The sequence below is a fragment of the Silurus meridionalis genome, chromosome 28 (assembly GCF_014805685.1).
Source record: "Silurus meridionalis isolate SWU-2019-XX chromosome 28, ASM1480568v1, whole genome shotgun sequence".
Lineage (NCBI taxonomy): Eukaryota > Metazoa > Chordata > Actinopteri > Siluriformes > Siluridae > Silurus > Silurus meridionalis.
Window position 1 is genome coordinate 7,606,212 of NC_060911.1, and position 27,773 is coordinate 7,633,984.

The following is a 27,773-nucleotide window of genomic DNA, read 5'->3' on the forward strand; positions in this document are numbered from 1 at the left end:
GATTTTTCGAGAAGGAAACTTAAGGGTGTCAAGATTTTATTTGTCTTGTTATGCATCTCTCGACAGTCGCATTATGATCGGACTGAGAAAGGAAAAGAGAGAGGTCGAGTGTGTGAGTGCGTGGTTCGCATGTACGCTTCTGTATCGTTTTGTTTAATCCTCTCGTACGATAAATGGCACGAGTTCAGCATTCATCATAATGTCAGGCATGAATAATTAAGTCAAGCGCTTATGTTTGGGTAAATAACAAATTCCCGTGTCGTGTTTAATCTGAAATTATGTACAGAGAACGGATGTTTATCCCTTTGTTGTTGCTATCTGTGTAACATTTAATACATTTGCATTAATGAGATTGTGGCTAAATTCTGGAATATGATTGGTCAAGAGATTGGTTAATATTTAACAATAGCAGCTGGTTGACAGGGATTCGTATGGTAGGTTGAGCTCAATAAACTGTACGATCAAATAATTAATTATCGTTTATATGGTAGTTTGTTTATATAAAAGCTTTGGAAGGAGTCTCCAGTTTCAGGACTTCTCTTCCAATACGAAAGCCCCTTTGTGCTTCATTTGTGTTGGTTTTATTCATCAATTGATTTTTATAAATGACAGACAGCTTACAAACAGTCTTCAGCCAAAGCATGAGCAAGGTAAAATAAAGTGTTACTCAGCATTAAATTACATTATTAAAGGATACAAAGGCAGAGCACATTTCATATTAGTGTGTCTGTTTAATATAGCATCGCTAAGCTTACATAGAAAAGTGTGAACATTCATAGCTGCAGATCTCAGAATTAGAATTAGAATTAGAATTAGATGTGCTTTAAATATTGTACTGGTTTAAACACTACTGTATTTCTTCCACTTCATATAAAGTAAGTTCTGTCATGATTCTTGTGCATGTTCAGTTCAATCTTAACGCTTACTTTAATTGTGGACTAGTCATCATTTTTCTCCGGAGCATTGCTCTTGATTGGCTCCGGTATGACTAAAATTTCAGAACATTTAATAATCAGGACCATTTCTATCATTTGTGGCTTGCGTGTTTGTTTGTTGTGCTTATCTATCTGCTATCTAAACCCGCAACTGCAATCAGCCACCATCAAAGGTGGAATAATTTACAATGGAAAATGCGTATTATTTTTTTGGGTGGTGTTACGACAGTGCCAGGATTTTCTGAATCATGCTAGGTAAACAAGTTGCTACCTCATGGTGTGCGTATTGAAGAATTTTTGCATTTTACTTTAGCTTTATTATTGTGTGGGGAATATAAGGCATGCCGTATTATGAATCCGACACTGTGGAGATAAAAAATAAAAAAATAAATCCGCAAAAGCGGGTTTAAATAAAACCCAGGCTTTGCATTCAAGTGTAGTTCCACCTTATCAGTCCACGAAAATGCATTGTGTGCATGTGTGTTTACTTCCTGCTGTTGTTTTAGAACACTGGGCTGTGTGGTGTTTTTTTCACATTTTCGCTTTCTTTTTTTACCAGTTTATTACATATTTTCTTGGGGTTGATGTGTGCATAGAAGTGTTTTCAAATCACTTTTTGGGTAGAGTTTATTGGAAATGCTGTTTGTATGGACAGAATTTTAAACACACAAAAACAGGCACCATAAACAGAAAAAATAAATACAAAAATCTATATGTGAATATACAGTATCTCACAAAAGTGAGTACATCCCTCACATTTTAGCAAACATTTTAGTATATTTTCGGAAGGGACAATACAGGTTTACTGTCCTCTGAAAATAACTCAACATACATACATTATTGTCTAAATAACTGCCAACAAACGTGAGTACACCCTCAGTGATAACAGCTGTACGTCGTGTAATCGTGCAAAGCCACATGTCCAATTCATCATCTTCATGTTTTTGTCTGCTTGACAGGACCATAAAAATGTATCTATTTTGTATTAAAGCAGTTAATATTTGGTGCTTTGAGTACAATTCTCTCATACTGACCACTGGATGTTAAACATGGCACTTCGTGGTAAAGAACTCTCTGAGGATTTGAGAACTATAAAAAGATCAGTAACACCCTGGAACTGAGTTACAGTACAATGGCCAGGGTCATACAGAGGTTTTCCAAGACAGGATCCATTCACAAGGGTAGATCAAAGAAGTTGAGTCCTTATGCTGTGCGTCAGATGTAGAAGCTGCTTTATAAAACAGACACATCAGTGTCTGTGTCTAGCATTGCTTTAGAGGTTGCAGAAGCGGAAGGTCAGCCTCATTTGAAGCTGGCTCAGAAGAAAGCTCAGAAACAGTTTGCTGAAGACAACCTGTCCAAGAGCATAAATTACTATTACCATGTCCTGTTGTCTGATGAGACAAACTTGATAAACTTGTTAGGCTCAGATGGTGTCCAGCATGTGTTTATGAGGAGTACCAACAAAATTTTGTCTTGCCTACAGTCAAGCATGGTGGTGGTAGCATCATGGTCTGGGGCTGAATCAGTGCTGCTGGTGGCATAAATACATCATTTTGTACAGCTGTTATCACTTAGGGTGTACTCACTTTTTGACAATCGTGGCTGTATGTTGTTATTTTTATAGGACACCGAATTTGTACTGCTGTAAAAGCTGCACATTGACTCTTCTAAAATATATCCAAGTTTAATTTCTATAGTATTGTCACTTAAAAAGTCATACCAAAATTGTTGCTGAAATATGAGGGTGCACTCCCTATTGTAAGATACTGTACAGTTTTATCTTTCTAATTGTTCAATTTGATAAAAAAATTTTTTATAGAAACCTCCATTTGACATTACAAATAAACCCAAACCAACTTGGAGAGTGATTGTACTTAATTCTGCTTCTTCTTAAAGCTAATAATCAACCCAGTCTAGGGCACACCTGACTGTCTAAAGGTCATGATATTTCAGAGCCTGTCCTCCATTTTGTGTGTGCACTACATGTGGCTCCAGATGGCCGCTGTTGCATTCTCTCTTGTCACACAAGGGCTGTAAGCACAGGCTCAGGGCTCTAATTTCTACATTCTGAAGGAGGGATGAGAGAGGAAGAGAGTCATTACGGAAAAAAAGAATCTGCATTTGGAAGGCAATTTACATCCGGCATGGAGGAAGGGAAATGGGATGGTCAGAAAAAGAGGAAAAGTAAAAGAGAGAGAGAGGGAGAGAGAGAGAGAGAGAGAGAGAGAGAGACTAAAGAAAGGAAAAATAAAAAATGCAGCAAGCAGATGTTCGTCGTCATCACCGAAATGTCGCAAGTGGATATGTTGTGTAAAAGGGTGTGTAAGACTGAGTGTGTAAGTTATGAATGTCTATGGCATGTACCCAACATTCACAATCTGGGTACAGTTGCAGGTGCACCACCACTCTTTCATTCGTGTGTTTAATGAATATGCATGAGATCGAGACTGAGATGATGCATTTGAGTCGCTATTACAGCACATGCTGCTCGCCACCTTCACGTTATTGTGCTTAGAACTTTTTTCATCTTCATCGGACGCAGTTACTGAGAGAGCGGTTTCAATTATTTGCATCACGGTTATTATCGCTCCTGTCATCTGGGTTTGCCAAATCAATTTCCTGGTTACAACAGTACAGTTACTATACCTGCCAACAAAAGTGAGCACATTCTAAGTGAACATGTCAAAACTGTGTTCAAAGTGTGAATATTTTGTGTGAGCACCATTATCCAGCACTGCCTTAATCCTCCTGGGCAATGAATTCACCAGAATCCTCTTCCACACCTCCATAATGACATAACTAAGATGCTGAATGTTAGACACATGGTGCTTCAATGAACCCGTCTTGAAAAACCTCTGTATGACCCTGATCACTGTACTGTAACTCAGTTTCAGGGTGTTACCGATCTTCTGACAGCCTCGGCCATATTTGTGGAGAGCAACAATTCTAATTCTCAAATCCATTCTCGAAATCTTTACGATGAGGTGCCATGTTGAACATCTAGTGTTCAGTATGAGAGAATTGTACTCAAAGCACCAAATATTAACTGCTTTAATACAAAATATACACATTTTGAATGGTTCTGTTAAAACTAGAACATAAATAGGACATGTACAATTTGGATGATTACGTGACGTACAGCTCTTATCACTGAGGGTGTACACACTTTTAGACAATAATGGCTGTATGTTGAGTTATTTCAGAGGACAGTAAATCTGTACTGCTACAAGATGCACATACTCTAAAATATATCCAAGTTCCATTTTTATAGTATTGTCCCTTGAGAAGATTATACTAAAATGGTTGCTGAAATGTGAGGGGTGCACTAACTTTTGTTTAGCTTTTACATGTAGATTGTTAGTTTGTAACATTGATCTAATCTAGCCTAGTACTTTGTAGACATACGGCCATCACTAATATCTAGCTTTATACCTGCACTTTACTTTGTTCCCAATACATGCTTTCTACTTTTGTGAATTCCTGCTGTTATAGCTTTATTGATGCTAGTTTGGCTAGTTAGCTTCAGGACACACTAGCCTTGTGTGTGCTATCTATTCTACTATCTGTTCTTGGCTTTAGACTTTGTACATTTCTTTCCATTCAAATGAAAGATTCTAGTTTTGTGCTTGTCTTGCACTTTGTAGTCTCTATCTTTTCGTTTTATTCTTTTTAATTTCCCTTTTGATATGATGCAAGCCTTGTTATTTACAGACGCTACTCCTGAAGTCAGCCAGGTATAATAAAGATGCTATTTCTCCCTTCATTTTAACATTACTACTACCTCTCATAACAGTCATGCCACTTTGTTAATCCATTACAAGTAGTCAGTTTGCTACTGATTGAAGCGATCGGTGAGTATATAAAGATAAATGGCTCTGTAATCAGATTTAACAAGCTCCTTCTCTCTGCTCTTTCAGTCAATGAGATATTAGCCTGCCATTACTATAGTGCAAAGCCAGATAGAAAGTAAAGCTGTTCTCAAACACTGGAAGCAGCTTATGACTTGACAAGTGTGTACGCACAAATCTGCGTTTATTAGCTAGCTCGTATCTGGAAAGAGTGCGTTTAAATTCCACTACACGGCCCATGGGCTCAAGATGTTCTCTCAGCTGTTAGACGGCAAACTAATTTGTTCTCTCGTCCTATGCGGCTCCTTTCGCTCGACAGCGGAATGCATCAACCTCGGACCTGAAATTCCACCGTTTTTCTTAAACATTCTTTTACATTTATAATGTGTTTTAAAACGTGATGAAACATGCATTAGGGTTCAGAGGTGACGGAGCTTTAATTGAGTGCTGTAACTGGTATCCCTTGCGTGTAGCGATTACAGCTGAATCTGGATGATGGGCGAGGCTCAAGGCATGAGAGGAAAGGTTTCGCCTTTGTATCAGAGGGCTTGATTTTCAAAGTTGGGGAGAAGTATAAATGTGATATTAATATTTATGAGGTGAAAGTATGCAGATTCAGAGTAGGGCTACGGGTTTGTATAAGTTGATTTTCTTATTAGTTTCTTTTTACGTCGTAGCTTGGTTTCCTGTCTTTTCAGTAACAGGTTTCAGGGGTCCAGACTACTGCCTTAAAAAATAGGGATCAAAAATAAGCACTGTATCAGAAAACTGTAGTTTTTCAAAAAAATTGATAAAGCGTGTATACACTCACACAGCTACAAAACACAAGGAACAAGGACTAACATAAGAACAAAGAACATAAACCTGACCGAGTGCAAAACCAAACATGAAACGACGAAGGGTTTACACGAATCAGGTGCACAACAAGACATTTCTCGTGGTCCTGTGATGTGCGGTGGCTGAGAGGAAAACATATCTATCAATCGTGACACTGGTATTTGTTTTAATGAAGCCACAAGATGTACATTTTAATGTATGTGCAGGATTCAGGCTATTGAACAATGTCTTTAATTACCTATTTTAAATCATCCAAATAATAAAAGAATGCCAGTGTTTAAACCCTATATTTATCTAAAGGTATAAGTCTTTAAGATGTTTTTGACATAATCCACATACGATGCAATATTAAACATAATTATGCTTTTTCCAGATCCAGGAAGGCTCATGGCATCCATGACATCTCTTCTAACTATCTGCTGTCTCACTTCTGTCTTGCACACTATCGTTTCTATATGTGCTACTAAGTATTAATTATGACAAGCTTCCAGAAATGATTGTCTTTTGCTTCTGATGGCTCTCAATGCACCCAATCAAGTTATGTCGAGGAAATTAAGGATTAGGTCTTCACTTTCCAGGACTAGCCACTTAGAATGTATTTCTTTGTCCCTCAAACAAGCCCTGCCCCTTTTTAAAATCTTCCCTTCCTCTTCCTATATCTATTTCTCTTTCTTTCTTGAGGTTGTTTTATGCTAACTCTTGTGTCTTCTTACTAACAGCTTCAAGTTCTTCCAGTTTGATTTGTACTTTTTTGTGTTTTTTCTTACCTTTCGTGTCCATTTGAAATGACTAACATTGTCTCATTCACGGAATGTCGGACCATCTGTTGTTTTCTCTACTTAACTTGCGTACTTACATACTAACCTCTTTATGAAATTGTCATTTTTTTAATTGACAAACCAATCAATGAAGACATTATATATTTAAATATAAAATCATTTATTAATTTGGATAATTTTTTGTTTGTTAAAAAAAAAATATTTTAAATAAAAAATATAAATATATATATATTTAACATATTTAACTAGTTGGCCTTCAATGATCTACTTTTAAAAGCATTTACCTTCAGAAATACGTCTCCACTAAAGAGGCGAAAATATGACCTTTATTGAATTCACGGTTTGTCATTGCTATATATTTTTTTTTTCTTTCCCCTCCCCTGTTTTCTCCTAAAGCACTCAGGCATTGGACACGCTATGGTAAACAAACTGCATTATATGGTAGATATCATTCTAATTGTCTTCTACTTTGGTTTGCCCTGGATTTCCGTTTCCTCTTTCTATTCTGTTTGCTTTTACTGACTACACAAACTCCCATTGGTTTCAAGGTAGTCGCAAAAAACAAAAGGTTAAATGTTTACATTTAATATTTTTTTTCTCACCTTTATTTTAATAGCTGTGTTCTGCTTTTTACCAAAATTTTATTTGAATTTTATTTTTTGCAAGGTCTAAATACATGCATTTTTTTCATGAGTTCTTTTCTCATATTTTGCTCCTTTTTTTAATAACAAATAATTACCAATTAACAAATATTACAATTAAATTTGCATTGCAACAAAAAGATCATGTATAATAACTCTAATGGCTGGCAGTAAGACTTACATGAACACAATATTTAGTGCAATAGTATGTAAAGCATTATTATTTTATTTAAATTTTGCTGACACAGAATTTAGTCCTGTACCCAAAGCTAGAATGGCAACAGAGCTTTAATTTCTTAGTCTGTCCTGCTCTCTCAGTTTTCATAACACAGCAATAAAACAGCAATTAATGCCATTGTTTTTGTCAATTCAGACTTGTTTCATCATGCCCAATGTTTGCTGCTTCCAGTATTTCTATGTTGGGATTCTCCTTAGTTTAACACTGACTATACCTGGAAAATAGGGTAGAAGCTTGAATTTATTGACACTATGACAGTGTTTTGTGTTTTTTTTTTATACATGAAAGTATACAAGGTTCCCTGGTGGTCTAATGGTCATGATGCGGCGCTCTCACCGCTGTGGCCCGGGTTCAATCCCCGGTCAGGGAACCAACCCCAGCCATTAGGGTTGCACAAGCCTTAGTGCCGGTCCCAAGCCCGTATAAATAGGGAGGGTTGCGTTAGGAAGGGCATCCGGCGTAAAAAAAAGTGCCAAATCGAACATGTGGATCATGAATACGGATGATCCGCTGTGGCGACCCCTAATGGGAGAAGCCGAAAGAAAGTTATATACATGAAAGTATACAAGATTGAACAGCATACTATAAAATACTATAAAGACTATACATTCAATGTACTATGCTTAAATTATAGTTCACTATAATGGCCAAATAATTCTAGCTATGCAAAATGCTATGTGATAATAATAACAGAAGATTATTTATTTATACAGTATAGTATATAGTATATAGTATAGCTAAAATCTGCATTCAGAATAAAGCTTTCATTAGCAAATAGCTAGAATAATTTAACAGGAAATATCCTGTAAAATCAACATCTAATATACAAAGTAATATTTAGAATCTCTAAATGTTGCTTCTTTTTTTTTTACTGCCTGACATCAGATTCATGACATGACCTTGCCAATTTAGCCTGGTCTTATTATCCCTGCATGCAATCAAATTTCCTTAAAATTGTTTGGACAATCAGTTACATAACCTCCGTTATATGTGTATGTACATGTATATACATAATGTGCATGTATATACATGAAGCATATACAGTATATCTACATGATTGCAACTTTCTTTTTTTCTCATTATTGGACATGAACCACTGAAACAAATAACATCTGATCTTGCTGAAGAAAAGAGAAAAAAGCAGAAAAAAAAAGAAGTTAGGGAGAAAGAACTTTTCCTTTACAGTCGAGTGCTCTCATTTGCACACAGCATGAGGTTTAATCAGTGGGAATGTTGGTTAAAAAAAAAAAAAAAGGAATACATCTGTGCTCTATTCTTTAGGAGAAAAAAAATACATTTGTATGCAAGTATGTGCTTAAAGAGATTTTTATTTCCCAAATAGTTTTAATAACATTTAGAACACTCACTGTAATAATAAAAGTATTTCTCTTTCTTCTGTTTTTTTTCTTTAAAATAAACCTGGCATTCACTTTTATATTTTATACTTTTTATTTTTTATTTTTTTGCATTTTTATTGTGTTTTGTGTAGCATGATTTCACTGAATTTTTATATTACCCTTACCCATCTCTATCCCGGGAGGGTGTTTGTGTTGCCCAAGCCGAGGATGTTTCGGCTTGCACGAGTGTTTGGATTCGAGTTCTTTGGGTTCATTTGGGTTATTTCTCTCACCTTGCCTTATGCTTAATCCCCATAACCTACTAAACACCTGTGGAGCTTTCTGTTCTTTCCTGGTGCAGTGGTGTGTTTTGTAGTTTTATTTTGACACCCTTCTCCCATTTGCTATTGAGTGGTTTTGGTTGTCCTGTTCTTTGGTGTGAGGCATTTGTTGGTTTTGTTTGCTGAAGACCCTCTGAATTGCATGGCTTTTTCTTCATCATACTAGCTTTTTTTTTGGATGGATTGCATTGTTTTGTTATTAACCTAAAATAAAAACCAACAAAAAAAACCCCAAAAAAAACAACTTGAGGTTTCTGAAAACCTGATCTGATTTTCAAATCAAATCGTAGAGGATTTCTCGAATTGACTACTCCAGTTGTGTTTCCTCAATTTTTTTTACTAAATTTACTAAACCTAAAACTGTTACTAATACAATTGTTTGAACCAGATCTTTGTTATAACTGTACTAACAACCATTTTTGTGTCTGACTCTCCCTTACTTACTAAAGTACTAACCGATTTCCCTCATCCCTCAACCCAATACCTCAACACTTATACATATTTCTCATTTATAGCCCCCCTTGGCCCATTTCTTGCTTATCTTCTTCTCTGTCTAAAACCCCTAGTTATATATACATTTTTAGGGATTTGCTTGGCTAGTTCAGTCTGTTCGGTTTTTACTTTAGAATGATATTGGATTTAAACTGAACTGAGCTCTGGAGTGCCATCTGTCTTTGTTAAGTCTGAGGCAAAAACTACGGGTCGTCATCAAGCTGCCAGCCACCTGTGCAAAGATTCATGGTTTAATATGGCCCTGCCAACTAATGTATGCGAGTTAACACCAATGTTTGCCAATTTACACCAATGTATGCCAAGGTACACCAATATACACTGATGCATGCCAATGTACGCTGATGCATACAGATGGACACGAGTGTTCTCTAGTGTACATTGATATATAGTGACGTACACCAGTGTACATCAGTGTTCACCATTAAATCAATGTGCAGTAGTGAACACTGTTGTACACTGGTCTACATAAGTGTGCATCAGCATACAATGGTGTATACAGATAAACAGGAGTGTTCTTCAGTGTACATGGATGTATAGCATACATGTTTACCAATGTACACCAGTGTACACTAATGTTCTCTACTGCACACTGATGTAAGCCGATGTGCATTGAAGTATGCTGAAATAATATGTGCCAGGACATGCTAATGTACATTGATATGCGCAGTGGTATTGTAATTTGTCATTGTAACACATTGTACATCAATATACTTCAATGCACACCAGTGTATACCAATGTATGCCAATTTATGCCAAAGTATTTTGATTTACAACAATGTATGATGTACATGGTGTGTACACATGTTCACTGATTCTTACAAATGTAGGTCACATACATTAATGCCTTTATGTATGTTTATTTCTTGAAAGTCTGTGACCTTTTTTTGTATCCAACTTAACAGTGGTCGAAGGTAAGTAGAATGGATGCATTGTAAGGATGTATTTCTGATTTTTTTTTTTTTTTTAAGGCATTCGAAAAGATTTGGTTTGGTTAGTGTTACAGTGGCATTTTAGTTACATTTTTACAAGTATTTCTCGACTGCCAGAGAGATATGGACATCTGGTATTATATGGTTTAGGATTTAATGAACATATGGGGACAGTACCATTTTATATAGTACATTATCTCTAATTTATGATACAAGGGTAGACAAATTCAAAGCTAAACCAGGAATCACATGACCCTCCTAAACTGCACATATCATTGAAGATGCTGTCTGGATAATTGTAAAACAATTTCTAGGATTAATCTTTACCATGAACAGTTGACACACTCCTACCTTTGTGTGTGTGTGTGTGTGTGTGTGTGTGTGTGTGTGTGTGTGCGCATGCATGTGTATATAAACTGAAATCTAAATTAGCAAGATATTCTTCAATTGCTGGAAGATATCTTTGGTTCACGCTCTTAAAGCAAATGTCACTTCATGGAAATGCGTGGGTGGCCAGAATCTCTAGCATACAAATGAAAAAGGCACCCGAGGCAAGTTACACTATGACTGACTTCGGTGAGCTTTATAGCTCTTAAACCTGGCTGGAGAGAGATAAGAAGACTGTGGACATGGTTTGGGAATTATTTTTTCCTCAAGTCTTCGAGTGATGAGGCTTGTTTGAACTTTACTAAAGGTGCCATCATGTATTCAGTATCTTGTCGGTTTGAATCAGACACTGGTATGTTCTGGTACAATACTTCAGGTAGGTGAGAACATTTGGGTGAGGACCAAAAAGAAAAAACTACACAGCCTTAAGATCTTTTAAGTGAGTAAACATTCAAGTGAACCATGTATTACCCAAACTGCAGAAAGTGAACCAAACAATTTATGTATTATGAGTCATGAGTGACAATTGCTTTGTAGATTTGAGAGATTCAAGAAGAAACAGGTACAGTGTAAGGTGAAATTTGGCTTTGCCTTTTGAATTCACAATCTCAAAAAATGTGAATACTTCATAAGACCAATCAAAAAAAATTTTAGTGATTAGTGATTTTCTGGAAACTATGTTCATTTACTGTATATGTACTCTCAATACTTGGTTGGGGCTCCTTTTGCTTTAATTACTTCCTAAATCCGGCGTGGCATGGAGGTGATCAGTCTGTGGCACTGCTGAGGTGGAAGCCCAGGTTTCTTTGACAGTGGCCTTTATCTCATCTGCATTTTTTGGTCTCTTGTTTCTCATTTTCCTATTGACAAGATTCTCTATGGCCAGTGAAGCACACTAACACCATGGTCATTTAACCAGCTTTTGGCAGTGTGGGCAGGTGCCAAATCCTGCTGGAAAATGAAATCAGCATCTCCATTAAGCTAATCAGCATAGAGAAGCATAAAGTGCTCTAAAACTTCCTGATAGATGGCTGTGTTGATCTTGGACTTGATAAAACACAGTGGACCAACACCAGAAGATGACATGACTCCCCAAACCACCACTGGCTGTGCAAACTTTACAGTAAACCTCAAGCAACTCTGTGCCTTTTCTCTCTTCTTCCAGACTCTGAATCCTTGATTTCCAAATGAAATGCAAAATTTTCTTTACTTTCATCTAAAAAGATGACTTTGGCCCACTGAGCAACAGTCCAGTCCTTTTTTGTCTTTTGCCCAGGTAAGACACCTCTGTCATTTTCTCTGGTTCAGGAGTCGCTTGACACAAGAAATGTGTCAGTTGAAGTCCATGGATACATCTGTGCGTGGTGGCTCTTAAAGCACTGACTCCAGCTGCGGTCCACTCTTTGTGAATCTCCCGCAAATTCTTGAATGGGCTTCGTTTCCTTCTTTTTCTACCGTTTTTTTTCCCTTTTCCATTAAACTTTCCATTAATTTGCTTGGATACAGCACTCTGTAAACAGCAGCTTATTTAGCGATGACCTTTTGTGTCTTACCCTCCATGTGCAGGGTGTCAATGATCGTCTTCTGAACAACTGTCAATTCAGCAGTTTTCCCCATGATTGTGAAGCTTGAACCAGACTGAGGCACCATTTAAAGGCTCAGGAAACCTTTGCAGGTGTTTGGATTTAATGAGCTGATTACAGTGTGACACCACGAGTCTCCAATATTGAACTTTTTCACAACATTCTAATTTTCAGAAATTTTGGGTTTTCATTAGCTGGAAGCCAAAATCATCAAAATTAAAATAAACAAACACTTGAAATATATCAGTCTGTGTGTGTGATGAATCTATATAATATACAAGTTTCACTTTTTGTATTGAATTACTAAAATAAATCAACTTTTTAATGATATTCTAATTTATTGAGATGCACCTGTACATTTGTATAGTAGATAGTAGACTACTCAATTCATGCTGGTCAATGGATTTGCTTACCATCATACACGCAAAAGTGTTGTATGAGTATGTTTTTAGTTATTTTATACGTGCATGCCATATTTTTATTTTAGCAAGCTTTATGTAATGTTAATAATCACATTTGCTTTAATTTAATTCCTGTAAAAATAAATCTAAAGTCATGAAGAAAGACACAAGTATTCCACCAAAAAGTTTGCCATAGGAGTGAAGCACTGTATTTTATTTTTCACTCTAGAGTGTAGGCAGGTGGTCATTTTTAAAATGCTAATCTTCTCCATTTGCATGATCAAAAGCGAAACATTAGAGATTTATAAATCGCTTTGTGTGTGTGTGGGTTGGGGAGGGGGTAGCATTTCTTAAGTTTGATAAAACAAATACGTTTTGTATTTGAATCAGTGGACTGTAACCAAATGCTTTCTATTTTTTTTTTGTCTAACATAACGGAATCTGCTATAACACGACTGGTTTGCTAAAATTTTATGTTTTGCCATTTGCCTCATTTTGGTCTTCCCCGACAACTGATTACTGATATATATATGGTATATATATATATATATAAAGAGTGTTCTGCAAACTTGCTGAGACCAATGCATCAGTATAAAATAATTATCTCAGAACTGACAGGAGATCAGTTTTCACACAAACACAAACACGTGTATACACTACATTGCCAAACGTATTCACTTACCCATCCATATCATTGAATTAAGGTGTTCCAGTCACTTATATTGTTACAGGTGTATAAAATCATGCAGACCGCTTCTACAAACATTTGTGAAAGAATGGGTCACTTTCAGGAGCTCAGTGAATTCCAGCGTGGTACCGTGACAGGATGCCGCCTGTGCAATGAGTCCAGACGCGATATTTCCTCGCCACTAAATATTCCACAGTCAACTGTTAGTGGTATGACAAAGTGGAAGCGATTGGGAATGGCAGCAACTCAGCCACGAAGTGTTCCTCCACGTAAAATCACAGAGCGGGTCAGCAGATGCTGAGACACATAGTGCACAGAGGTCACCAACTTTCAGCAGAGTCAATAGCTAAAGACCTCCATGTGGCCTTCAGATTAGCTGAAGAACAGTGTGTAGAGAGCTTTATGGAATGGGTTTTCATGGCTCAAGCAGCTGCATCCAAGCCTTACATCACCAAGTGCAATGCAAAGCAGGTCGTCGCATCCAACATCAGTGTCTGATCACACAAAAATGTGTTTCTGAAAGAAATAACTTTCATTAACACACTCCTAAACATTGTGGAAAGCCTTCTCAGAAGAGTTGAAGCTGTTATAGCTGCAAAGGGCCAACATTATATTAAACCCTACTGATTAATAATCAGATGTTAATCAAGTTCATTTGCATGTGAAGGCAGACAAGCGAATACTTTTGGCAATATAGTGCATGTGCCAGGATAGGCTTGTGGCCAATTTTAGCCTGACAGGTTTTTCTTTTCTTTTATGAACATTAAAAAATGGGATTGTCACTGGCACACATTATCCAGAACAGTAGAAGTGCATTCACATTATAGCCAGTAATATAATAAAATTACTTTTTGCATGGTAACATATTATAAAGGTGCTGTTCATATGGCTAAATGAAGCTTACATAAGCACTTTATTACACATGACATAATTATCATTAAAAGGTGAAGTCATTTATTTGAGGAACAGAGGAGTTTAATCTAACAGTAGTTAAATCTACTGCACTTATTTCTGCCAACACTTTACTAGTGTTCTTATGGCTAAATAAAGACTATATAAGCTGCTAATGCCAAATGTTGGGCTTTCACAACATTTCTAATACACATACTTGTTAATGAAGCCATATGCCAACCTTATGACTGGTTTTAAAGCCTTGAAATTAAGTTGGTAAGGAAATCATATTTATAATAATTATAACATGATGGTATTATAAATGCCTTTTAGGTATCATGAAGGCCACAAAAATCTGCTGTTATTAACATTAATCATGTGTAATATAAGCAAGAAATTCCTTGAAAAAATGTTGACCTCCATAATGCAAATTCGGAGATATTATCGAATATAGTATCAGCATATACTGTAAGTCTTTCCTTATACAGCCAAAAAAACAAACAAACAAAAAAAAAAAACAGTTTAAGATGGTTAGAACTAGGGGTGTAACAGTACACATATTTGTACCAAAATTTTTCAGTACAGGGCTTTTGGTTCGGTCTACATGTGTACAGAATGCAATCCTTTTTATGCAATCCCCCAGAAACGTATTAAATGGCAGAACACAATTTTGTTAAGTCTCCGCCTCTCACTTTAAGCACATTTTTATTATAGTTAATAAACTTATTATAGTTATAGTTAAACTAAAGTTATTACACTTAAAAGAGAAAATCCTGACAATTTCACATATCGAGGGAGTGAATGAATATAGGATTAATGTAATAAAGACATTTGTTAAAGTGTGCTGAAATAAGTAGAACAGTCCAGGAAAGCTTTTATTTAGAAAATGTTATATTAAATGTAAAAGACACACACTTACACATCTGTATTACGCGAATGCGGTCTAACAAATGTAAACAATTTAACTATTTTTTTTTCCATTTATTAAATTTATTTAATTTAATTTGTGTCAATTTAACTGAAAATAATTAAGCAATTTAATCAATATAATAGTGTATTGCATTAATTTGTTTTTTTTTATTTTATTTGTATAAAATATAATAAAATATTATTTTATATTTTATTTAACCATGCAGGCATTTTATTTAAAATTGTTTTCAAAATGTAAACTCTTCAAATTTTAATAATAATAAATTGCGTAAAACAAACAAAAAAGCAATTTTATGTTTTGCTTTTTTTTCCTCTAACCTACATACAGAACCATGCATTTTGTGTACCATTACACCTCTAGTTATAACCATGCATTGGATCTATTATATTATTTAACTTTTGAGATAGTCAAACATGCAGTTCTCTAGGTATTTGATCAAAATTGCACCACAGCAAAAGTTTGTTTTTCGCATGCATTTAAAATACAGCCATGACATCTACTTTTCAGCCAGATGTGAGAAATATGATGCAAGAACCTGAAACCCAAACTGAGCCTTGAATCTCTGCTGGAGTCTACTCTGAGCATCCCAGTCTTTTCTGGTGTATCCCTTACTGTTTTGTCACATGGGGTATCTAATACTAATTCATACAAAAAACCCAGTCTGTTTATCTGAGTATATACTACATATTTATTCAGTGTGCAAACACATGATTTCTGCATTGCAAAATAAATCGGTCAAAATTTCATAATATGTCAAACAGTATATAAATGTTTCACTGGTGGAGGGGTTTCTTGGTTCTCATAAGGCGCTACTGTATATGTTGATGATTATGGTTAAAGACAGTAAACAAGTACGAGTGACTCAAAATTCTTCTTAATGTCAGTTTTTTCATATACTAATAAATATACTGTAGTTTTACAAATCACTAATTTATAAGGAAGGACAGTATAAGTAGCCCCAAATATGTTGCCCACTCAGCGCTAGTTAACACCACAATGTTGCAATAACAAGTGGGTTTTGACCAAATTACCACCAAACATTCACATTCCTCTGACATATTGTGTTATCTTTTTGAGAATCAGTGAAAGTTTGCACCTTTTGTAATAGTTGTGAACGATTCCCTTGGTTGTCCTAAGTGTGTAAAAAATGGGTTTAAATATCATTAAGTAGCTTTTGGAAAAGTGGTCAAATATGCAGAAGATGCTGGAAAATCAAATAATATGCTGCTTCTGTTTCTAAAAAAGCATTGGGATGTTTAATTGCTCAACAAAAAGTATTAAAAAATAAAGCATATGTGAAGTTTCTTAGTAGTTCATATGGATGATGGTTTCTTGTGGACCATAAATAAGCAACTGGTGTACATTCAGGGCAGCACTAAATAAACAACAGAATTTGAAGGTTTAACATTTAGCAGACATTGGCATTTTCTTCCAGTATGAAAATGCATGACTACATCTGTGTTTTATGGGAATTGTGAATAGGTTTTCTGGTTTTTCAAATTATGATTTCATGTATATCAAGCTACTTGAAGCTACAACGAGCAATATGAATACACAATTTGTTGTTTGTGGATGGAAGCAAGCACTAACCTCCCTGTTCCCAATTTTTCAGCTGGATCTCTTGCACAGGTGGCTGGCAGCTGGCTGACGTGCCCCTTGTTAACGATTCACATGGTCTAACGATGGAGGCCAGGCCACAAACAAGCTGTGCCAACATCATCAAAATGTCACCAGCATTGTGGCAGCTCTCTCTCCGAGCACAGGCGTAATTGCCAAACAGTGTTTTTCTCTCCTGGACTGTAAAGCTCTTGCCCTGTCCACCCGACACAGCAAAACCCATAATCGAAAAGTCATTTCTGCACTACAGTCGAGAGAACGCATGGACTACATTGTGCACATTGTGACGTTTCGTTCTTGAATTGTGTTCACTAGAAAATGGCAAGGTTTCCCTTTCGCATTATACCTGAGCACCGCCACTATATATCTGAGCGTTCCTGTATGTTTATTTGCATTATGGTTCTATAGGGACAATTTGCATAACGATGATATAAAAGAATTCGAAAAACAGGGCCCTTCCACACCAAACCCCTTCGTCTCAACTGGAGCTCCCTGTAGACACTCTGACTCCCACAGCAGACATAAAAATGTGTTGCCCTGTTTCTAGGGAAGTACGTATTATGAAACCAAAATTGAATAAGAAAAGAAACACTTGGGGTGTGGGGGGTGGAAGCACAAGAAAGCTCAGCAGGAGTTTCTTTAAAGTGCAGCTGTTGAAGGCCCATCCAAACATCTCTTAACAACAAAACAAGAAGATATTCGAACAAAACATGTAATTATGCATGTGCACGCTGCTCTTCTGTCTCCTTTTTAGAGTTGATTATTGTTTTCATATTTAGTTAGTGAATAAAAGGGCAAGCAGGGAGGTAAGTAGTCCAAACATTTCCCTTTTTTGTAGTGACAAATCGCAACAGAAAGTGGAAATTCAGCCGCAGACTGGTTGCACATTGCTCGACTGACTGGAACGCAAATTAATTTTACATTAAACTTTAATTGGAAGGTGTACAAGCAAGTTTATCTGCAAAGACCAAACAGTAATTGTGTTCACTAAGGATTAGGCTTGATGGAAAAGACGAATAAAGAAACCCAAAGATAGAGCAAAATAATAAATACAGAAAATGCAAATAGACTGGCACATTTAGGCTGCTTCTAGCCAAGCAGCCATATTTGATCCAACTGTGCTGATTTCTTCACAGCAGATGCCATATTAAACCCTGGAGCACTCGATGCTTCCTCCGGCCAGCACTATTAGGGTAATTAAACGCAAAATGCTATCTGGCTGCAAATCCTGCACAAACCAGGCCTTTGGCACTCGTGTGGAAGACGCTTCCGCAGGAAAAAACCCAATTACCAAAAACACAGAAATGTTTCCTCTGACCAGCATTCTCTCCTTATTATTGAGTCGAGTCAAGGTCACAAATTCAATTAAATAAAGCTGCTGCAACATGTTGGGAAATAGTGCTTCTATATGCATTTGTATTGCATTGAAGATGTGAAAGAAAACCTTGAATAAAAACTGTTTTTTAATTACACTCCAGAAATCATTATACAATCTTTCACAAATTCAGAAATGTCACCACATACTATAAAACATAACAACCTTATAGCATACTACAAAAGTGTTTAACTTAACAACATACTGCGTAAGTGAAACATACTATACAATTTTAGAATTTCACTTTGTTTTGTAACATTCTCCAGCCTTATTCATTTCAAAATGTTTCACAAAGGAAATCCTTGAAATTCTTATTCAATATAAAAATGATAGACTGTATCATAATCACTGCTGTTGTTGACAGCTGAAACACTGTAAGACTCTATTGTTATAATACTATAAGAACAAGAATCTCACTATACCTACATTGATCATACAATACATTAAAACAATATATGATTCAACAAACAAACAAATACTGTACATATAAATAAATAAAGTCAGCCAGTCCATAAATTGTCATAAGGCAACCTTATGTCACTCAACTTGGTATTACATGCCATGTTCAATATTAAAAGAAGTATTGTTGGCTCCTAGGGAAATAAACCTTATAAATATTGATGCATCTGTTACAAATAGCTTATGTACAGTAGGTGTCATGCAGCTCTATAAACAATACAGTAATTACCAAGTAACTAAGCAATAGGAAAATGGAATTAGTTGTGTAGGTAAACAGTGATATAAAGGAGAGAGCAGGCCGTTACAGCTGCACTCTATAGAAACCTCCACTGCATTGAGCCTCATCAAATCAAACGTTATGGAAACAAAACAGGGTAGACGACACTTAAGCTCTAAACATTGTTTAATCCAGCTTCTTCCTTTCCTCCATTTTTTTCTGTCCTTCTCTTTCTCTGGAATCTCTCTCTTTCTATCTCTCTGATGGGCCGTGCCCGATAACAGGTTATCATATCAGTGGATGGCATTTTGACCACCACTGGTTACACACAGGAGGACTATACCATGTTGGGCTCGGATGATTTCTTCTACATCGGTGGGAGTCCTAACACGGCTGACCTTCCAGGATCACCAGTCAGTAACAACTTCATGGGGTGCCTTAAAGATGTAAGTGTATCGGTGGAGGAATGTTTTAATCGGATTTGCAATGGTTTGAGTGATTCCTTATCCCAATCGTTTGAGACGAGTGGCTAGCTTTAGCTGTCATTATATATATATATATATAAGTGTGTATATGTATATATATATATATATATATATATATATATATATATATATATATATATATATATATATATATATAAGTGTGTATATGTATATATATATATATATATATATATATATATATATATATATATATATATATATATATATATATAAGTGTGTATATGTATATATATATATATATATAAGTGTATATGTATATATATATAAGTGTCTATAAAAGCCAAATTAAATAAATAAGATTGTTGTCTTGTTTTGCGTTTTGCTAATTCTCCCACTCACTAAGTAAAATTAAGCCTATTTATCAAAACATATGTACATATAATTCATATAGATATTAGCATTATTGATTGAAAATTTAAAACAAATATATATATAAAAAAGTAACAAACTTCGAATAACATAAGTGGCATGTTTCTTGCATTTTATTTATTTGTTGTTTTAATAGTTGCGTGTGTATTATATTACACACCATTATCTTTTTTAAGTTGTGCCAATAGGGCACATGGTTCAGTCCGCTGTTCTCCTCTTTATTTTTAATCATTCCGATTGTGTGTGTGTGTGTGTGTGTGTGTGTGTGTGTTTGCACCCACACCCGTGTTTTAATTTAAAACCAATTCCAGTTTAGATTCTAAGCTAGATTCAGCATCTTGACACGCAAATTAAAAATTGATTTTTCTTCGATTGGCTCTGGCACTGCTTACTTGTATGTGTGGCCTTGACTGCGCCCACACAAATGTTCTCCCCGCCACAATGAACTCAGCGTACCGAAGTTCACTGCTTTAAATAATTAGAAATGTGGCTGTAAAGCAGCCAGCCTGCTTTTACATATTTCACACAGTTTATTAACAGCTCTGGTGGTTAAAGTGTCAAAAAAAAAAATAAATAGCACCAACTGTAGCACATGAAGCCGTGTTCTGTGTCTAGGTTTATTTTGAATAGTTTTTATTCGTTAGTTTAAATGGTAGTTTTTGATTTTAGTAGTTGTGCAAGTCACCTTTAATCATTTGATTAAATGTCATGATAAAAGAGGTGTTTATTTGATCAGGGATTGGGTATTATCTACTGTTGATGAATTCGAGATCGAGACCAGACCATTACACTGTGTTTACCTGCATACTGTAATTTCCTTTTGACCAGAAAATCTATTGTCCATGAGAGTCAACTCTGCAAAACTGATTTGATATTAATGAATTGAACCCAATTGTGTTTTCTTAATCACCCACCAGGTAAATTAGAAATAATTCTGGGTCTAAAAAGTCAAGAATAAACTTTTATATTAATACATGTTTGAATAGGCTTATGTCAAATCGATATGGAGGACTTATGTGGGTAATAAAAGTGTAACACTGTAGTCTGTGTAATCTGTAGGTTTACAATTTTTCAGACTCGAATTTGGAATGGGTGAGTGTAATGGGTGTAAAGGGTTATTCTTACTTTTATTTTGTATTAAACATAAACCCCACCACTATTCTTCCAGAAACACACAAAAAAGCTAACAGTAGAAGGTCTGTTTGGCTTTGACAGCTCTCTATAATTGCTCTCAACTAAACATCTATGTAGCATTTTTTACACAATTCTAGCTGATGTTGTTTAAAATGAATTTTAACCACCATAAGGTGAACCAGGTAGGTAATAATGAATGAAAAAAATATAGTGAATGCATGTGGTTTTCCTGACAGCACTAAATGTAAAAGATTCAAGCAGTTTTTGTTGCATCATGCAGGATCCCAGACCCAGTTTATCTTTATAGCTATCATTATAAATACTAACTGTAAAGTTTCTGGTGAGGACAATATTTTATTTACATTCCCTCACATTCTGAGTAGGTGTCATGAAGCTTAAAACTTATTAATATGAATATTGTAGAAGTTTGATAAGATGCAGACATATTATATACACTGATCAGGCATACAGGGATTATCAGGGATAAAGTGAATAACGCTGATTATCTCTTCATCATGGCACCTGTTGATGGGTGGGATCTAATAGGCAGCAAGTGAACATTATTCATGTCCTCAAAGTTGATGTTTATGAAGCGGGAAAATAGGCAAGCGTAAGCATCTGAGTAAGCTTGACAAATTGTGAAGTCTAGACGACTGGGTCAGAGAATCTCCAAAACTGCAGCTCTTGTGTCTATCAAAAGTGCTCCAAGGAAGGAACAGTGGTGAACCGGCGACAGGGTCATGGGCAGCCGAGGCTCATTGATGCATGTGGGGAGAGAAGGCTGGACCTTGTGGTTTGATCCAACAAACGAAATAAAAATACTGAAGGAATTAATGCTGTTGATGCTCACCAGGTCCAAACGGTTTTGGTAGCAAAAGGGGGACCAACACAATTATTGGGCAGGTGCTCATAATGTCATGCCTGATCAGTGGGCATAAAGTTATGCCTGATCAGTGTTTGCACTCTTTGGAAATCTCTGTCTTCCAATGGTACAGAAAACAATACAGGATAAGTACATTAAGCTTGTTCCTAAGCCTTGGCCAGCTGGACCTCTTGTACAGATCAGTTTGTTTAGCTAAGTGTTTACTATGTGCTCAAAAAGGCTGTTCAGGCTAATTATGAATCTTTGTTAAATGAATAAGTTGATGTCCCTGGTGGTCTAGTGGTTAGGATGCCCGGTCAGGGAACCAACCCCAGCCACTCTTAGTGCCGGTCCCAAGCCCGGATAAATGGGGAAGGTTGCATTAGGAAGGGCATCCAGCGTAAAAACATGGGCCAAATCAAACATGTGAATGATCCGTTGTGGCGACCCCTAATGGGAGAAGCCGAAAGAAAGTTGTTAAATGAATGAGTTGAATTTTGAGAAGGGAGAATATAAAATAAGCAGTGCTTGACCCATGAAAGCCTGGACTTCATATTCCTAACAGAATGTGATCAGACAGAGTAAACTAGTCTGACAACACTGGCATTTCCAATGCAAAGTTTTAAAAAGTCTGTATATGGTCATGCATGGATCGTTTCTGTCTTCGCTTCTTATCATCATTTTGAAAGAGTTGCTTATGCAAACAAGAATTCCCACTGAAGCAAGCCGATGTCTCTCCAATATAAATGGTCCCCTTGAAGCGTTGAATTATAATTAGGCATTATTTACAGTTAAGGCCTATGAGGATTATTAAAAGTTTTTATGAGAGTAATAACTTTGTGCATGACTTTGGAAGAAGAAAGCACAAAAAATGACGTATTCGCATGACGTATTTCGTCACTGATTTATTATCTTTATGACTTTAGATTTGTGGCAGTCATAAATCAGTGGTTCACTGTAATGTAATGATTCGCTTGTGATGGTTTACAGTTAAGAGACGATTTATCCCCAATATAGAGCTGAGCACACTGTTGTACATTTACGTGTCATGTTTGTATATGTCATGGGATATGTTTTTGTTAGTGTCTTGGTTTAATTCCCTATAAAATCATCATTCTCATCATTTTTTAATTCTTCCCTTAATCCATTGATGTTTGTTATATATAAAGTCCTGGGGATTCATTGTGTCAAGGTTTTAGGTCTTAAATGTGCTAAAAAAAAATGTTGTTGTTATTTCTATCAATGAATCATGGTTTTAAATTGTGCTTGGTTTGTTACCTAAATGTGTGCACCTATACTGTGTTTACAAAATGTTTTTATGTCTTCCCTGTGTTTGCTTGCTTCAGGCTTTAGTGCTTTGTGTTCTTAATTTAGACCATTGTTGATTTTTCAATTCTGAGTATAAATCGCTTTATGGCTGACTATGGTCCTTAATAAGTAATTTTGAAAGTGTAGTATTCAGTTAGATGAGGCCAATAGTAGGTGCATTATAAAAGCGATAATGCACTTACTATTGGCCTCATCTAACTGAATACTACACTTTTAAAATTACTCATTAAGGACCATTGTCAGTATTGGGGTAGTATTTATAAAGCTTTGTTGCATCTTTTCCCTGACCAGACACTTTAAATGCAAAAAAAAATGTACTTTATATAACACCAGTAAAGTGTCTGTTATAAACTGTAGAGAATACTTTTGAAAGAATTTACCTTTCTGCTCGTCCTGCTTTGTTATTGGAAACCTTTCTTTTTTATATTTGAAATTCTGTTTACTGCCACAAACAGGTTGTGTACAAGAACAATGACTTCAAGCTGGAGCTTTCTCGGTTGGCTTTCGAGCATGACCCAAAGATCAGTCTCCATGGTGATCTGGTGTTCCGCTGCGAGGACGTAGCAGCCCTCGACCCAGTGACCTTTGAGACACCTGAGTCGTACATCGCACTCCCGCGCTGGGACACCAAAAAGACGAGTTCTATCTCTTTTGACTTCCGGACGACGGAACCCAGCGGCCTGCTTCTCTTCAGCCACGGCAAACCACAGGGCAACAAAGAGCAACGTCACGGCCGCGAGCTGAAAACGGACTACTTTGCCATGGAGCTGCTGGACGGCTTCTTGTACCTGCTCATGGATATGGGTTCTGGTAGCATCAAGCTCAAAGCTAGCAATAAGAAGGTTAACGATGGGGAGTGGTGTCACGTCGACTTTCAGAGAGAGGGGAGAAAAGGTGAGAAGACAGGAGATCTTGGGGAAGGAAAGTAGGTGTGAAAATTGCATTTTATTGCTGCTTTTTCCCATATTGTGGTAAGAGTGTTTAAGTCACTATCTCTCATACATACATACACACACACACACACACACACACACACACACACACACACACACACCCCTCTAGACATGTCTGTCTGCCTCTAAATTACTTTTTAATAGACAATTAAAAGCGCATCATAACTCTCATCTCTCACTGATACATCCAGCTGCAGAGATCTCTTTTGAGAGCCACTTGTGCTTCTCTAACCCCCCCAACACACACACACACACACACACACACACACACACACACACACACACATACATACACATACACTTACTCCTGTAATGCGATTAGCACATTTTCTCATTTTGTGGTGCACAAATTATTGAATTTGTGACAATGCATGAATAAAAAAAACATTTTGGGATCATATGTGCTGCTGATTGTATTCAGACACTATTCATACTGCATTCTATAGTCAGGCTGGAAGATGGGTATGAAAATATATGTAGTTAATGAAATTATACGATGGAAAAGATAAAAAAATAATTGTAGACATGGTAAAATCTGTTCAGCAAATGGAAGGAGACACCAGTGTCAGTGGTATCTTGGTTAATTGACATTCTTTTTTGTGTTTTATTCGATTTGAGAATGAATTGCAATAATTATATCTCTATAATCTGTCATTTCTTAATGGATAATATATATTATATATCAATCTGATTATGTTTTCCTGCTGCTTTTCCACAAACCTGGAAGATAAGCACACCCAGTCTAATGTTTTGTGAAATTTCCTTTTTAGAATCCTGCACACGTATGTGTGGCCTTTAGTCTTAAGATAATTCCTTTAAATATTAAAATATTAGTAATAGAGACTTCAGGGTTTGTTTTGACTATTTTGCACTACATTGTGTTATTTTTACATTCAATAACTCGTCAGTAATCGTTCTTGGACGTTGCATTCTTGAGAAATTTTAATCCTGAGAAAAGACGCATCAAACATCCAATATGAATTCCGATAATGAAATTCTTTTAAAATGCCTCAGGTTTTATCTCTGAATGTAATTGATGCAAACGTTAAACTTGCATGATGACACATGATTTCTCTCTTCACTGCTATCTCATCTTTGTCAGGTTCCATTTCGGTGAACAGCCGCACCATGCCGTTTAACTCCAACGAGGGCAGCGAGATCCTCGACCTGGAAAGTGATATGTATCTAGGTGGCCTTCCTGAGTCTCGCCAGGACCTCATCCTTCCTCCTGAGGTGTGGACGGCGTTGCTCAACTACGGTTACGTGGGCTGTGTGCGCGACCTCTTTATCGACGGAAAGAGCCGTGATGTCCGCCGCTTGGCCGAGATCCAGAGCGCCCCTGGGGTCAGCAGCTTCTGCACTCGAGAGCTCCAGAAGAGGTGCAGCAGTACCCCATGTGGAAATGGGGGACTCTGCAAGGAGGGCTGGAACCGATATATCTGTGACTGCACAGGCACCGGATACCTCGGCAGTAACTGCGAAATAGGTGCGAGCTTCTTTACAGTCAATGTTTAGTCTGTCTGTTCATAGACAGATGTATTAAAGTGATGGATTAGCCATAAATTAGCATCAGAATATTAATTAGCTGCACCAGAACTGGCTCTGAGAGTCTGCCAAATATTTAAACATATGGATTTTTTAATAAAAATGGGCCTGTAATGGGACTTTGATGAATGCTTGATTGGATATTCAGTATTTATTCTATGAAGCGAACTGCACTACTTTCAGTGAAACAGATGGCAGCAGTTCATACAGTTGATAGATTAATGAGGGTTGAAGATTTTTCTTTGCTAACGTCAGAAGCTGGAAACTGCAGCAAAACTTTCTTGACAAATAATACTTCCTCTGATTGATAATATGATTTATCTTGATGCAGTTCGGAAAGGGAACTTTGCTGTGCAGGTGAATTTGGTTTATTTATGCTGCCTACTATGGCACACACAAGTGCTCATCAGTCAGAAGCGATTTCTGCATATACACCTTTATTCTGCTTATTCTTGCAGCTCTTTAACCAATGCTCGCTTTAAGGTATAAAATCATGCAGATACACAGCAAACATTTTAGGGAAAAAAAGTGAGCTTTTTGATTAATGGCGGCTGGTGTGGGATAGCATTTTAGAAACTGCTGATCTGCTAGAGTTTTCTTGCTTAACAGAGTTTGCACAGAGTGGAGCGGAAAACAAAAAACATCTGGTGAGCAGCAGTTCTGTGCCGGATGATGTTTTTAGCATCTTCACCTGTTTAGATTTTTTTTTTTTTTACCTTATAGGGACTAATGTGATTTTTTTGCTGCTGCAGCATAAAATCAGCGCAGTATTAAGTTTCCTGACCATTGTTGCAAAGAGTTGTTATTTGTAACTATGGACATCCTGTATGCCATTGACTGGAATGTTATTATTTACTTGTTTGTTTGTTTGTTTGTTTTAAACATTTAGCTTTTAAGGGAGATACAAGTTTGCATTTTTACAAACAATACAGCAAGGAAATATTAAATGTTGCATGATTGTAGGGTTAAAAAAAAGGATATATATATATATATATTGAGTATATATTGTTTTTTTTCTGTAAAAATTACTTTAAACATGAATAACAAGAAATGGCTGTTCTCACCTTTTTCTTCTTGATCAGTAATGATATTTGATGGAGGTTACTTTTAAATTAAAAACATGTAACCCAAATTACAAAAAAAAATGAATAGCCTAAAATTAATAATGAGAATTAAAATGAAGAATAAATTACATAAAACACAACTTTTTTACTTTTTTTAAACCAATATTAATTTCTTGAAGTGCACCTTGCAAAAACTAAAAAAAAAAATTGTTTGATGGATTAATACATTTTCAAACATGAAATGCAAGTTGATGTTTTGTTTTTTCTAGATCCAAATTGTTTTTATAAATTTTTTTGTTGTTTTTTAAAGAATTTTCAAAAATGTTACATGGGGTACCTGGCATAGCAAAAATGAAAGCATCCTTAGAATATATTTATCCATATTTATTTATTAGGTAGCACATTCAGGGCTCTGGAAAATTGACGATTTTCCTAAAGGTATATAAAAGAAAAATATGCAGTGATGAATTCTTCTTGCTCAATTTGTTGCTAAACTAAATCCATGTACCATAACATAATAACTACGCCTGTCATTCATCATGTTAGTCGTGGTATAGTCCCTGGTATAGAGGAGTCAGTGAAAAAATATCAGTTTGTCAGTGTTTAGTAGTGTAATTAAAATTCAAATATTTACACAAATCAGTAGCTCCAGTTTCTGAGATTAGTTAAGGAAAGACATTTGTGACTGTTGAACACTGCAGGTGTTTCTAAATGAGAAGTATCCGTTGCGTTCTTGCAGGCGGTTCATTAATCTGTAGTGTCAGAAGAAGGCTTGCGAGTGGTCACAACAGCGAGAAGTGAGACGCTTGTTCTTTGCTTGAGTACTCTGTTGGGGGCTTCTTGATATCATGATTGATGTTGTGGTGTTAGGTTTCATCTCACTATTCCACCAAATGAACATTATGAGAGAAATATAAAACCACATGTCCTTGCAATTTCAACATTGAACTCGGCGCTATCTGTGGAGTTTATTTGGAGCGGGAAGCAATTTTAGCTTGCTAAAAATACAGCTGCAGCCATCAGAGAGGGCATTTCAGTGTCCTTTCTACAGTCACCACAGA

At 36.3% G+C, this 27,773-nt stretch overlaps 1 protein-coding gene across 14 annotated transcripts in view; it reads left to right on the forward strand.

The window, feature by feature from the left end:
* The window catches only part of nrxn2b (neurexin 2b), a 634,852-nt gene that overhangs the window by 305,345 nt on the left and 301,734 nt on the right, over positions 1-27,773 (forward strand). For 7 of the 14 annotated variants that reach the window (XM_046843343.1, XM_046843331.1, XM_046843340.1 and 4 more), the window contains 4 exons: positions 6,799-6,843; positions 19,235-19,396; positions 23,606-24,044; positions 25,206-25,589. In XM_046843343.1, the coding sequence (XP_046699299.1) occupies positions 6,799-6,843; positions 19,235-19,396; positions 23,606-24,044; positions 25,206-25,589 (1,030 nt within the window). The remainder of the gene's footprint in view (positions 1-6,798; positions 6,844-19,234; positions 19,397-23,605; positions 24,045-25,205; positions 25,590-27,773) is intronic. The other 7 variants (XM_046843341.1, XM_046843338.1, XM_046843342.1 and 4 more) reach the window with 2 other exon arrangements.